Source organism: Aspergillus candidus (assembly GCF_002847045.1).
Source record: "Aspergillus candidus strain CBS 102.13 unplaced genomic scaffold BDW47scaffold_30, whole genome shotgun sequence".
NCBI classification, from domain to species: Eukaryota; Fungi; Ascomycota; class Eurotiomycetes; order Eurotiales; family Aspergillaceae; genus Aspergillus; species Aspergillus candidus.
In genome coordinates this window covers 249354-263180 of record NW_020194035.1, presented here as the reverse complement: position 1 = coordinate 263180, position 13827 = coordinate 249354, and the positions used below count along the sequence as shown (strand labels likewise).

General features: G+C 53.1%; 7 protein-coding genes across 7 annotated transcripts; 3 read left to right on the top strand and 4 right to left on the bottom strand.

Annotated features, from left to right (window-relative positions):
- Window positions 1-168: 168 nt before the first annotated feature.
- On the top strand, window positions 169-2169 carry BDW47DRAFT_132441 (putative extracelular serine carboxypeptidase; the record flags this gene model as incomplete). Its single annotated transcript, XM_024817551.1, has 2 exons — window positions 169-2062; window positions 2105-2169. The coding sequence occupies exons 1-2, from the start codon at window positions 442-444 to the stop codon at window positions 2167-2169; spliced, it is 1686 nt and encodes a 561-aa protein (XP_024671067.1). The 5' UTR covers window positions 169-441.
- Window positions 2170-2219: 50 nt separating this feature from the next.
- BDW47DRAFT_132439 (ADP-ribosylglycohydrolase family protein) lies at window positions 2220-3512 on the bottom strand. The gene is made up of 3 exons (XM_024817550.1): window positions 3239-3512; window positions 2740-3164; window positions 2220-2669 (listed from the first exon to the last, which is right to left on the bottom strand). Exons 1-3 carry the CDS (start codon window positions 3385-3387, stop codon window positions 2278-2280), a joined length of 966 nt encoding a protein of 321 aa, XP_024671066.1. The 5' UTR covers window positions 3388-3512; the 3' UTR covers window positions 2220-2277.
- Window positions 3513-3599: 87 nt separating this feature from the next.
- Window positions 3600-5100, bottom strand: BDW47DRAFT_118341 (uncharacterized protein; the record flags this gene model as incomplete). The annotated part of the gene is made up of 3 exons (XM_024815195.1): window positions 3600-4291; window positions 4351-4938; window positions 5049-5100. The coding sequence occupies 3 exons, from the start codon at window positions 5098-5100 to the stop codon at window positions 3600-3602; spliced, it is 1332 nt and encodes a 443-aa protein (XP_024671065.1).
- A 716-nt stretch (window positions 5101-5816) lies between these two features.
- On the top strand, window positions 5817-8583 carry BDW47DRAFT_45070 (Hsp70 family protein). Its single transcript, XM_024819070.1, has 8 exons — window positions 5817-6400; window positions 6464-7074; window positions 7153-7219; window positions 7276-7640; window positions 7697-7809; window positions 7859-8036; window positions 8091-8226; window positions 8275-8583. Exons 1-8 carry the CDS (start codon window positions 6289-6291, stop codon window positions 8478-8480), a joined length of 1788 nt encoding a protein of 595 aa, XP_024671064.1. The 5' UTR covers window positions 5817-6288; the 3' UTR covers window positions 8481-8583.
- A 2502-nt stretch (window positions 8584-11085) lies between these two features.
- BDW47DRAFT_126731 (uncharacterized protein) lies at window positions 11086-11697 on the top strand (the record flags this gene model as incomplete). The annotated part of the gene is made up of 1 exon (XM_024816595.1): window positions 11086-11697. The coding sequence occupies one exon, from the start codon at window positions 11086-11088 to the stop codon at window positions 11695-11697; it is 612 nt and encodes a 203-aa protein (XP_024671063.1).
- A 92-nt stretch (window positions 11698-11789) lies between these two features.
- On the bottom strand, window positions 11790-12210 carry BDW47DRAFT_45041 (uncharacterized protein). The gene has a single exon (XM_024819069.1). The coding sequence runs from the start codon at window positions 12080-12082 to the stop codon at window positions 11828-11830; it is 255 nt and encodes an 84-aa protein (XP_024671062.1). The 5' UTR covers window positions 12083-12210; the 3' UTR covers window positions 11790-11827.
- Window positions 12211-13719, bottom strand: BDW47DRAFT_45040 (cupredoxin domain-containing protein). The gene is made up of 4 exons (XM_024819068.1): window positions 13297-13719; window positions 13195-13230; window positions 13067-13135; window positions 12211-13007 (listed from the first exon to the last, which is right to left on the bottom strand). Exons 1-4 carry the CDS (start codon window positions 13585-13587, stop codon window positions 12339-12341), a joined length of 1065 nt encoding a protein of 354 aa, XP_024671061.1. The 5' UTR covers window positions 13588-13719; the 3' UTR covers window positions 12211-12338.
- Between the last annotated feature and the right edge of the window lie 108 nt (window positions 13720-13827).

Here is a 13827-nt window from a genome sequence, read left to right as displayed (position 1 = left end):
GCTATCTTCTTTCGTGATTGATGGAGAGGAAAGAACCCACCTTAAGGGGACTCAGGCAGAAGTGGTGTGGGGTGGTCACCTGACCGTCAGCTCATGAACTGCATGGTTGATGTGATGCATCTTTCTTCTTTCTCCTTCAAGATGGGTTGGAGATATCCAGGTCCATTCGATAGACAACATGACATCTATTGTCTCTGAATATTACCGGCCCGGTCCGTGATATCGACTGGGTCACTTACTATAGAGACAGGACCCCTGCTGATCCAATAGCGAATCTCCGTGGCGCCAATGAATCGAGGTTGCAACGGACATCTACCTGAAACCCGACGGCCAAGATCCACCCCTGTCTTTATCTGCGGGGTCTGTGAGACTATATAAGGAGGGCTCGATGGACAGAAACGCCAATCATCCCATCGCTGGTCGCGTTCTTCAACCTCCACCATGACCCCCCTTACGTGGCTGCTATTCCTGCTGCCCGTGACTCGAGCACAATGGGGAAACCCCCTCGCGCGGTCCTATCCCGCATGGCAGCAGCTGCTGGAGCAGCAACAGACGGCTGCCCTGCAGTCTGCGGAGTATCCTGAGCACCACCTGCGCGTCCCCATCGACCACTTCACGAATGAATCGCGTTACGAACCCCACGAGAACGGCACCTTCAATCTCCGCTATTGGTTCGACGACCAGTTCTACCAGCCCGGTGGCCCCGTCTTCGTGATCGCCGCTGGCGAAACTGGCGGGGAAGACCGGTTTCCTTTCCTCTCCCAGGGAATCGTCCGTGACCTCGCCCAGAAATACCACGGGATCGGGGTCATTCTCGAGCACCGGTACTACGGCAGCAGCTATCCGTTCGAGGAACTCACGACCGAGAACATCCGGTTCCTGACTACCGAGCAGGCCGTTGCTGACTATGCGTACTTTGCGCAGCATGTCCAGTTTCCCGGAGTGAAGGGACACAATCTGCGCCCATCCGCGACGCCCTGGATCGCGTATGGCGGGTCCTACGCGGGCGCCTTTGTCGCGTTTCTGCGCAAGCTCTACCCCGATACGTACTGGGGGGCGGTGTCGTCCTCGGGCGTGACGCAAGCCATTGAGGACTACTGGGCGTACTTCGAGGGGGTGCGGAATTTCGGACCGGCCGCGTGCATCGATGTCACGCAGACGGCGACGGACGTGGCAGATCGCATCATGATCGACCACGCGCAAAACAAGACCCTCAACAAACAGCTCAAGACTACCTTCGGCGCGTCGCCGGACCTGACCGACGACTTCTTCGCCAATCTCCTATCCTCCCCGCTGGGGTCATTCCAGTCCCGCAACTGGGACCAGGAGATCGGCAGCCCCATGTTCGGCCAATACTGCGGCAACATCACCAGCGCCGAGCTTCTCTTCCCCGATACCGAGCCCGTCAAACAGAGCATGGCGGAGCTGGCCGCCATCGCGGGGTATGACCCCAAGAACGCGACGCTAGTCACAAACCTACTCAACTTCGCGGGATACGTCAGCCAATCGGCCTTCTCCGCGCTGGGCCCCGACACCCCAGTGGACGGACAGACCAAGCTATTGGCCCAAGGCGGCTCCCTGCCCAAATCCACCGGCACGAGCTGGAACTACCAGGTATGCACGGAGTGGGGTTACTTCATCACGGGGAGCGGGGTACCGGCGGAGATCCGGCCGCTGACGTCGCGCGTGCTGGACGTCGCGGCGCTATCCCGCTTCTGCGGCGAGGACTACGGTATCCACGAGCGGCCCAACGTGACGCGCATCAACCAGCACGGGGGGTTCGACTTTTCGTACCCGCGGGTGGCCATCATCGACGGGTTGGCGGACCCGTGGCGCGCGGCGACGCCACATGCGGACGGGGCGCGCGAGAGAGAGTCCACCGATAGTGAACCGTTCCTGATGATCGATGTGCCGGAGACGGATGTGTGGGATGGGATGCGCGGCGGCGTCCACCACTGGGATCAGAACGGTCTGAGCGGGAAGGGAGACATCCCTGAGGGGGTGCGCAAGGCGCAGCAGGAGGTGGTGCGCTTTGTGGGGGTGTGGTTGGGGGAATGGAAGAGTAAAGTGAAGGGGGTTGAGTTGTAGGCTGTACGGAGTATAGAGGGTGTTATTATGGTCAACGCATCTACCGTGACGGGTGGATATAAGCCGGTCCGCATATTGTAATAAAGAAAATCACTACGCGACTACAAGACATTGTAACACTTCTGGCCGGCATACGCAGCCCTATGTCGGGGCGACATCGGTATAACCCATCAAGCGAGGACAGTCTCCTCAATTGTCCGGCCGAGAACCCACCATCCCAGCCATCTCCCCCGCAATCATCCCAATCAACCACCCCTTCCGCATGCCCTCTACCCACTCGCGCGGAACAGCCTCCATGGCGTAAAACGCGCCCGCCAGCCCGCCATAGACCGCGCCCGCCGTATCGGAATCGCCCCCCAGGTTCACGACCGCCAAGGCGCCCGCCGCCCAGTCGTCGCACACGAAGAACGCCCACAGCGCGAGCTCCAGCGTGTCCACCACCCACCCGGTACTGCGGAGCGTCTGCAACGACCGGTCCCGCCAGTCCTCTAGTCGCGTGTACGGGGCCAGGCGCTCTTTCAGCGCGGGATGGGTGAGGGGGAAGGCGGCGACGATGCGGGCTAGTCGCTCTTTGGTTTCACCTGGGGAGGTTAGCATCAGCCGAACTACGTCTCTTGATCGATAGCAACAAAAACAGTCAGGGAGGCACACCTCGCATAACAGCAACCACCAGCTCGGTGTAAAGCTCGCAGGCCTCGACACACGCCCTGGCAGGATGCGTCACCGCCCCTTGCTCGCGGGCGACGCGTCTCGCCGTGGACGCATCCCGCCACAGCATGACCCCGACGGGTGCCATGCGCATGAGACTGCCATTACCGCAGCGGCTGTCGCGATCGAGCTTGGCATCGACGGCGCGCTGGGCGTCTTCGGTCCGCAGCGACGACGACGCGTCCCAGAGGGAGAGGGCGAGACGGGTCGAGACCCCAACGTCCCAGGCGTAGTCGGTCGTTGAGAAAGCCCCCCGGTTCAGCCAGTCGAGGTAGTTCTGGATGGAGGCGCGATGGTCGTAGTGACCGTGGGCGTCGATGAAGGATTGCGCCAGGGCCAGGGTCATGGATCCGTCGTCCGAGTAGGATCTACCTGGCTCCTTTCGGTCTTAGATGGGGATTCTTTGGGATGATCGGGGGAGAAGGGAGGGGAGAGATCTTACCCAGCCGGTTCGTCAAACGGGCTGACGTGGCCAAGACCCGTGATGGCGGGGAAAGTGCCAGGTGTTTTGAATTGGACGGGTCCACCAAGAGCATCGGCAACGCAGACACCCCAGATGGCGCCTTTGGCTCGGGATGCGAGGGTGGGCATGACTGTTTCCAATGGGGGGAACTTGCTGATGGACTGTTCAAATGGCGGCTGGCGGAAGCGCTGGTCGATTCTTATACCATGGGGCGCGACCCCACTTTGAACGCAGCCTCATACGGAGAGCGGACTGATAAAGAGGAACAGACGGAAACTGCTAGATTGTAAAACTGGGGATACACCATCTCTACGGCGACGCTGGGAAAGAGAACGCCCGATCAAGTTCTCGTCTTGCCTCCCTTCCTCGTCTTGCCTTTCGGGGAGCTTTCCTTTCCATCAGCACTCTCGGCCCCTTCAGCCTCTGCCTTCTCCTTCTCCTCCCTCGCCTTCTTCTCCTCTCTGGCCCTCTTCTCTTCCCTGGCCTTCTTCCTTTCCGCCTTGGCCTTCCCCGGATCCCAATAATTAATGGGGGGACGCTTGCTGGGGTCATCCACAATCACTCTGCCCTTGCACATGACCCTATCTTTGCCAAAGTCCGCCCATGTGCCGGTCTTCCGGAGAACGGGAGTAACAACAGCGAGCACTCGTCGCCCGTTAAGTCTCCTCTCTTTCTCGAAGAGACCATGGCTGCTGACGGTTTCAATCTCAGGTGAGGTACGTTCGAATGTTGTGGGGACGTCTTTCAGAAGACGCCATTCCATGGCCGGTTGTGCTGCGGCGATTTTCACCGCTAGCTCAGCGTTCTCCTGATACAAGGAGATGAGACTCTCCTCTGTCATCGGACCACGCTCCGCGAGCAAGCATTGGAAGATCGTGTCGGCATATCTGGCCTGGGCGAACTCCTTGGCTTTGGCTTCTCGAAAGGCCAGGTTCTGGGCGTGGAAGGTGTTATCTAAGTAACGGTGCTTGACGCGTGTGTTGGCAAGGCGTACTGTCTGGGCCCGCCAGTGCTGTGCCAGCTTCAGATCCGCTGCGACACCATGTCCGGTTAGCATGGGGACGGTCCGTGGGTCTTGGGGGGCAGCTCACCTCTCCTAAACTCTTGGTAGACGCGGTAGGCATCTTTGCCGAACGGAGTCACTGGATCGAGGCCCGGTTCACTGCTTGGATCCGGTCTTAAATACCAAAACGGATTCTCCCAAAATAGGTGCCAGATATCCTTGAGTATGATGATCTCCATGAAGTACATCACCAACGTCGCGCGCGTAGCGGGAGGAACGCGCGACAGGATGCTGTCAAAACTTTCCTGAACCACCCATCCGTCCATGCTAAGAATCAATTGTTTCTTCTGCTCTTTGGACAGGATGCTATCATATCCCCCAGTGGGTTCCCTAAGGGCATAGTTGTAGCACCAGTTATCACACATGAAAAATAATATACCCACATCATTGCTCCAATGGTGAGCGCCGACCATGGTCCAGTGGCCGTAGAACCCATTCCTGTACATCTCATTGTTCCACAACACCATGCAGCTTTCAGACGCGACTTGAAGCTCTCTCTCCAGCTCTTCAACGTACTTGTCCAGATCGTTCTTTGTATCGTCCGCCGGCTTGACAGTGGAACCTTCCACGTTGGAACCCTGGATGTCTTCCTCCGAGGCACCGGTCTTGATTCTCCCTGGGTCAGGGGCTTGTGATCCCTCTGGAGGGTTGGGCGAGGCAGCCCGTTTTCGACCATTCTGCCATTGCGTCAAAGGCCGTCCCTTCAACGGCTGGATTGGATAGTACTTGCCTTGTTTTGGGCGTTTGCCGCCGTTGCCTTACGCTTCTTAGCGGGCATGGTGGGTAGCGTAGGTGGCTGTCAAAGAGCAAAAGAGATATTCCAATAGAGTGATGAAAAAATGGCGTGACAGCTGGAGGGAGGGATCACGTAGAAACCGGCGGTTGACCTCCTATATGTCTCTCCCAAGACAGGTCCCCCCCCCCCCCCCCCACCCCTTACGGAGAAGAAGTTTGGCGTTCGATCTGACGTCGAGTGGCATCAGTGGAGCGTTGCTGCATCTTTCCTTTGTTTCACTTCTTTTCCTGTACGGCTCTTTGTGTCACGTTCACGCGTGGATTTCTCCCACCGGAATCTGGACAAAGACGCTCCAACTATTCTTTGGGCACCCACGCTGGGGTCCTCCTTTGTCCAGCATCCGGACTGCAGGGGCACAGCCACTTGGATTATGTTTCTTTCTTCCTTTCTTCCTTTCTTCCTTCCTTCCTCCTTTTTTTTTTCTTTCTTTCGCTGTTTCTATTTTTTTAATCCCTCATTCCCTTTGACTCAGGTCCCTCTGCTGACGTCACCAGACACCTGGTGACATGAGTCTGGAAACGCCACCTCAGGGAAACCAAGAAGCCTCTGTGTTTATCACCGCCACTGAAAGAGGTCAGCTTCGTAGGATTGCAAGATCTTCATTCCGGTTTCGGGGCGTGTGTGTTATATGGACTCTAACAAACACATATACACACCTGTAGACTAAACGAACTTGTCAGAGCCTGAATCAATCCGATGGAAAGTCCATGTTTACCAGAGGAAAGTTGACGAACAATCAATAAGGTCCTGAGATCACGTGCAGCGACAGTATATGCTGTTAGGGATCTCAGTCAGGTTGAGCCCTAGATCAAACAGTGGTCAACATTTTGGCGTATCGGTTATGATTTGTTTATCCGACAATGACTTCCGATGTTGTTGACTTTGAACCACTACAACAATGCACACGAGAGCCATGTGGTGGTATCCGTCCCCACTCTCTGGGAAAGATGTCGCCATGGCCCGGATCATCGGCGAAACACCCCCCACCCCAAGACGGATAGCGACCACCTTGAACCGAGACAAGTGTCTGAGAGAGGATCAGAATGAGGAAGATGTGAACGGACAAGGGCCCATCGTGGTTTTTGTGCGGGGTGCTTCAGCGGAAGGTCGTTCTTTAAAAAGGGCCAACGCGTCGCGCCGTCTTGTGAGAGGGCAAGAATAGCGAGATCGATGATGGCGTCCAACAACAGCATGAACTCCATGGACAAATCGTCCCGGTCCTCCATGGATCAAACCCCAAATAGGATTATCGTCGGCATTGACTATGGGACCACAGCAACAAGTAGGTTTCGCGTCATGCGCAAGACAAGAAGACGGTGCGGTGTTCTAACAGCCTGGCCGATAGAGGTCAGCGTCTTTTCTGTCCAGGGTCAGGGTCGAGACAGTCTCTTTGACGTTAAGTTCATCGACACATGGTGGAAGGCTTCGGAAGCGCGCAAAGTCCCTTCCCGCATCGCATTTCAGTCCGACAATCTATCGTTTTCCATGCGCTCGCCATGCTGGGGGTTTGAGATCGAGCATGACATGAAGGCATACTCCTGGACAAAGCTTCTCCTGGATGACCATGTGGAACCTGCCAAGTTTGACGACGAGATTCTGAGGAGCACGGTTTCCGGGGGAATTGTTCGCCCGGGTCAGAAAGAGCCCGTCGACGTCGTTGCCGACTACCTAAAACACGTGCTGGACGAAGCGTGCCGCTTCATGCGTTTGCAAGTCCCGGGGTTTGGCCAAGTCCCCGTCGACGTTCGCTTTGCCATCCCCGCTACATGGTCCCAGAAAGCGCGAAAATTGAGCGAGCGCGCGATGACCCATGCCTGGGGTGACAGAGGACCACAGAGCACGCTGTCGCTTATGTCTGAGCCTGAGGCGGCTGCTGAAGTGATCTACAAGCAATTCAGGCCCCAGCTCAAGGCTGGAGACGGGATTTTGATCTGCGACTGCGGCGGTGGGACCGTGGTACGTAACCCACGCTGCTAGAATTCCGCCACGGATGGAGTTGCATTGGGGAAGGAGGTGCTGACTGTGCCTCGCAAGGATATTGCGGCCTATCTAGTGACCGATTGCTCCAATCTCAACTTGCTCAAGCTCACGAGCGTACAAGGTCAGTGGCAGATGTCGTAGCTTCAGCTTCGATGGCATGGTCCTGACATCTTGCAGGGGGGAAATGTGGCGGCACGGCCATCGACAGTCGACTCTATGATCTGATGAGGCAGCGGCTCCCCTACACATTTGATTCCTTAAACCACCTCATTGCCCCTGGGAGCAAGCTCATGAGCGCATTTGAACTTGTCAAACAGAAATTTGGTCAGGGTGTGCCCCGGAAGACTTATGGGTTGCCACTTGAGCCGAGAAAATCCAGGGAGGATTGCACGTTGCCATACTATGATCCTCAAACTAAGACATTTACTCTTTTCTCAAAGGACATCCAACATTTGTTTGACCCGGTTGTTGCTAAGATTACCGCCTTGATTAGCTCGCAGATCATGGCTGCAGATATAGCTTACGGCTCACCAGTGATTAATGTAGGTACACTACTAGTAAGTAAGTTTCAATGACTGGACTCACATCATGCGTCTAGAGAATCTTTCTTGTTGGTGGAGTAGCCTCCTCGCCGTACATTCAGAAAGCACTCCGCCAGTGTTTTGAAATGTCAGGGAAGTTGGCCGTGACTGTCCCTCGCGACCTAGATCCGTGAGTCCACCCTCTAGTCAGCAACCCAAGTCACTAACATTTTTTGTAGAGCACTCGCTGTCGCCACCGGGCTGGTACTACACGGCCTACGGACCCGCTCCCGGGATGTGTTCGACAGTCCTCGACATTATGGGCTCCGGTCTTGCCGGTCACCTAGCATGATGCCATGCGCTGATGGGAACGTGCAAGTGCGGGCCGAGGAAATGATATCGTGGGTGATCGCCAAGGTAAGCTTGCCCATTCTCGGCGCACGGATGCTAGGCTGACAGACATTGCATCAGGGTGAGGAAGTACAAGATGGAGAGACCCGGGTTCGAACCCTCTATCGGCCCTTCGCAGACCACGAAGCCGCGGTGATGACAATACACGTCTATTCTTGTGAGGAATGGCACCGGCCAGAGACTGCCCAGTTTGATGGTAAGAGGAAAGTGCTGCAGCTTTAAAAGACTTTCTAACCACTGACAGTGGTCGAACACGCCGGGTCCATCGTTGCGAATCTCTCGGCCCTTGATTTGAGCAGACTCTGTCGGGAGACAACTCAGGAAGGGACAGTCTACCTGCTGGAGCATCATGTCCAGACTACCTTTGACGCCAATAGCGGGGCCTTACACTTTACCGTGATGGCACTCGATACGATAATCGGTACTCTGTCTCTTCCAGTACGGCGGTGAGCTGGTCCAGATCGAGCAAACACGTCCCAGCGTGGGGAGCACGAGCATTCAGAGGGGTCGAAGTCTGGGGGAGCCCTGTTCTAGGGTGTTATGTTATGTTGATCGGTTGGTTTGCCTAGACGTTTGTATTTCTTCTCATCGATAGACGATAGACCACTATAGGATTTTCTTGGTGCCTGGTTCAAACGGCGGGTTGGACTCGTAGCTTTATAAAGTGGATCGAGGTCGGATGGCTGGTGAGTCCATTCCGATTCGTCATCGCATAACGTCTGAATTGACTTTCATTATGAGACATGCTCTTGAACAGGGTCTCATGCCACTACCAGGACTTCGGGTTGATGATGGAATGGCCAAAAAGATAATCGAGGTACGTGCTAACCTGTGTTTTTGACCTACCGTGATATAGATCTCCAGGGATGTGAGTCTTTCCAGGTCCTTGCTACTCCGTTCGATTACGTGTATTTATCGGAATATAAATGGTGATACCAGGCATCCCAAACCATTACATCTACGAATTCCCATCTATCCATTCCTCCAGCGTATCAGTCGAATAGACTCAGCACGTGTCAGATCACGAGCTACATAGCCCACATAGTGTCGAGTGGGAATACAAAGAAATATGCAGTATATGCGTGTCAGACCGGTTGTCTAGGGTATCGTGGCTTCTAATCTCAGTACATTCATCTTTCAGTTGTCACTACTGATATGTCTCATATCCAGGTAACAGGTAACTCGACCTGTGTCTGTATCAAGAGACAGAAGAAAGGAGGTCAGAAGATTAGCAGAACAAAGAGAAAAAGGAAGGCCTGGATCACCTTACCACCCTCTTTCGGGTCTCACTCTTTGTTCTTCAAGCACCTACTCTTGGGTCCACCCTTGTCGGGCATGGGGATTCCGAGGGCGCAGCCACTCGGGGTATAGGCAGAGTTAGGGGGATGTGTTCTTTCTTTCTTTCTCCGTTTTGGCTGTTTCTGTTTTGATCCCTCATTTCCTTTGACTGGGTTCTTTCTGCTGCTATCACCAGACACCTGGTGACTTGACTGAAAACGCCACCCTCAATGAAACAAAGATGACTCGGTATCATCCCCACTGAAGGGGATCAGCTCGATGGGATCTGAGGAATGCCGGCTTTGAAGTCCTGACCATCAGACTATGCTTGTTTATTGATCGGAGTACATAAGTAGGTCTTCCTCCTGCCCTCTGATCCCATTCTCTATCACCCATCCTCTTCTCTACCTCTACATGTCCCACTTTCTATACTCTATGCTCACCATATCTTACACATTCTATATCCTTACATCACTTGCTTGTTATCACCATGTCACTTCAACTGCTCATACAGAATGATGCACTGCCTGAAATCTAGATACTCAGCAAAAAACACATGCTTTTATAAAAACCATATTATACCTGCGAATGCTGCACATGACTTGGTGTCCTGTTCATGGTTGCAATAAATACCTATTCAAGATATCTTCTGGGGTACAACCGCGCATGCTGGCTGGTTGCCACCATGGCTGCGCCTGTTAATGCAGTTTGGGTATCTATTGCGACCATGAACAGGATACCAGTTCGTGGCGCAACTTCTGCAGGCTGTTAAATGGTCTTCATAAAAGCATGTATTTTTTGCTGAGTATCTAGATTTCAGGCAGTGCATCATTTCGGATGCCCAAGGTATTCTAATGTCGTCTTCCAGATCTCACGCCGCTTGAGCTACCATGGTCGCGGTGCCGGACTTTGCACTTTCGGTGTTGACTGCGACCAAGAAGATCACACCACTTCTTGTTGCACGATGTGCAACACTTTACGTGCCCTTGGTGGGGGCATGTATTGTTTGATGGGTGTCTACCTCTCGAACGGTATCTCATTTTGGATAGTGAAGAAGATGATATAGAAGGGTATGAAATATGCATGATAGCAAGTCTAGGGAAATGAAAAACGGGGTATGAAGGATGAGTTGAGCAGAGACGATGGAAAATAAGACCATAACAGGGGGGAGGGCCTATTTATATGTTTATGGATGGACAAGGACTCTGATGATGGGAGCAGACAATCCAGTATTCTTGACTCTATTGTCTGTCTAGTGTTGGCAAGCTGTGAACATGGTGTGAATCTAGATGCTTTGTCTATAAAGATGGGTGCATGGAGTAGACAAAGTCATTCTATGTGATAGAAGAAATTAGAACATCATCCATTGAGATCACTTTGTTGCTAGGTTGGATGGAGAGTGGCGTGTTTGAAATTGAGACTGTACAATAGCCAATATATATTGACAAAGACTAACCAATTGGGTTTGATGCAATCTGCAGTCCGAGTCTTCATGTTTCTTTATATTCTAAAGGGTATAATGGTAGATATACAACAGTATCATGGAGCTATAGACCCACAATAACCATGATATAAAGATACAGATAATGATATAATATGAAGAGATGGATTGGTATAACTAGGGCTAGACCAATCACGAGCCACCACATCAGTATCAGTATAAGGTATGACCTTTATGGTATATCAGGTACCTATTGCTATTCCTTTACTCTACTTGGGTTATTGAATACTGTCTTTACTTCTACTCTACTCTCTACCTACACATCTAGATATCACCATGAGATCCATCCTCGCCTTCCTCGCAGCAGGAGCAGCAGCAGCAACAGCTGCTATAACAGCAACAGCAACAGCTCTCACCCTCAAGAAACGACCTTCCAAACAGCCTAGACCCGTCCTCATTTACCCAACGCGCACCCACAGCCGCTACATGAACAGTTTCAACAACAACAACAACAACATTGCCACCAAGAACAATAATACCTTCTACATCCTCAAAGACCCAATCCACCCATCCCGCGACACAACCTGCCTCGTCACATTCGACCTTCTTTCAGGACAGACGTACCAGTTAGATTTCCACCTCAGCAGCAGCAATAGCAAGACGAGCCCTATCTCAACAGGCTCGCAAACTCTCGATGTTTTTTCCACGGTGGAGTCTTCTTCTTCCACCCCATCCAGAGACCGCCATCTTACGCGGTTGGTAGTCAGAGAGGGGGGGACGGAGTGGGTTGGGATGGGTGTGGATAGTGGTGAACCGCCCATCTTTAAAGTGCAGGAAAACAACAAACCCATTGTGTTGGAGTTTGTTGGGGTAGGCGATGCAGTTGAGGTTTGTTGGACGGGGGTGGATATGGATGTTGGGCCTTTTATGAGGGATGTGACTAGTTAGTCTTCTTTTTTTTGTTCTTTGGGATAAGGTAGATTATTTCTCCATGATATGCTGTGTTATTGAGTTGAATATCTACTGAATGCTATATGCAATGCGAAAATCTATAAGTCATATCATATTATCTTATATCTTAATAAGAGTTATAAATATCAATTAAGTATGTACATCGATAATCTATCATAACGAGCCCAACCAAAGTAGCTAGCTGCAAGAGGACAGTGATAACGTATGAATCCGTATAATATAATGAGAAAGCTTGGGTATGAACTTTGAAAAGGGGATAAATAGGGTGGGGGAGGTAGGTATGGAATAAGTCTGTCAAGACCATCCGTAGCGATCTGAAGAGAGGGAAGAGAATCAACGAAATCAGGAAGGGGGAAAACATGATCCAAACTGAGCCATACACGGCATTCTCACCCTCAGAACGGTGTGTTAGACGCTGTCAGATGCTCCTTGAGTTTTGAGGTGCGGTCGTCGAGACTGGATCAAAGACTGGCAGGTGCACGCTCGATGTCCACTCAAAGATATGGCCATCGCTTCTTACATTAGCCAGGGTGAGGATAATCCCGACCAGTGCAACAACACAGACGACGTCAACCTGTTTTAGAAAAAGAGAAGTATACAGGGAAAAAGGGGGAAGATCATCTCTCTCCCGGCCTATTCCCCTCCAACTCCATCGGCTCCCTCATCTGAACAACATGTACCCCCGGCTGCATCTGCTGCTGCATCGGCTGCTGCATCTGACCGAACTGACTGCCCTCCCAGCTCCAATGCGGGGGCGGGCTCTGCGGATGCATCGGCATCTGCATGCTTTGCATCGATGTATGTCCGAACCCACCTCCGTGACCCATCTCAGGACTCCCCATGGGCACGGGCTGATACTCGGGTGCACCACCCATACCGCCGTGGGGACCCATGGGCGAAGCGCTCGACAGGGGCTCGCTCTTCCCGTTCGAGCGGGTCGCCGCAGACTGCGTGGTCGGGCCGCCGTGGAAGAAGGCCCAGCGGGCGGTTCGTTCCGCGCGGTCGTCGCCGACGGCTGAAGAGCGCATCCACTGGCGGTAGACGCCGAGGCGGCCGAGGACGAAGAAGAGGGCAATGAGGATTATGACGAAGGCGGCGGCGCCGACGGCGATGCCTGCTATGGCGCCTTTGCTGAGGACGGTGCCGGAGGTAGATTCGCCTGGGGAGGGCGAGGAGGAGGAGGAAGGGGGGAGGTCTCCTTCGGCGGGCATGGGCTCGCCTGGGACGAGCATGTAGGGGTAGGATTTGGCTCTTTTGTTTTGGGTTTCCCATGTCATGGATTTATTCTATCTTGTTAGTGGTGGTTCTGGGGGGATGATTTTGGGGGATCAGGGCGAAGGCATACCGGGTTGATGGCGCCGACCATGCCATTTTTTATGCAGGAGTCGATGGCGGTGCAGTAGTAGAAAATTGGCTGAATGGTTAGACGAAAGGATAGAAGGAGATCAACGAAGAGATGGAATCAGAGCATACCTCGGTGTCATTGATGGTCAATTCCCATGTCGGAGGCTGCAGTCGTCAGCATAAGACCACTTCGGTTGAAAACCCACCCAGGAGGAAGAAAAGAAGACATACACCCCCCTGCAACTGCCCATCAACCTCATTGAACTTATCGAACGCGCCCGAATAGAACAGTCCCTTGTCGGAAGGCACACAGGGCGCTTTATATTCGGCCCTGACGACGGAGTGATTGCGCGGATAGAACTCGAAGGAAATGACATCGCCTGGGGCGGCGACGACGGTGTGAGGGTCGAACTGATGGGGATCTTCTCTTGCTCCGACCTTGACGACGTGGGTTTCTTTTTCCCGGGGGGAGGCGGCTGATGATTTTGTCGCTTCCCTGGATGATAATGATGGAGAACCCATTTTGGAATCTATAACTATAACAGACAGGAAATCATCCGATGAACAGCGGAGAAGAAGAATCAACGAAGACAGACGACAGAACCAGAAGCAGACAGAAAGCGGGAAACAAAAGAAAACCAGACAGCCGGCCGGCCTTTCATTCCAACAAACCCACGATCAGGCTGAGCAAATGAAACACACAAAGGCTGCGTTGGTGCCGTTGCAGTGGTGGCGTGTCAGCTTGACTCTCATTCATCGAGA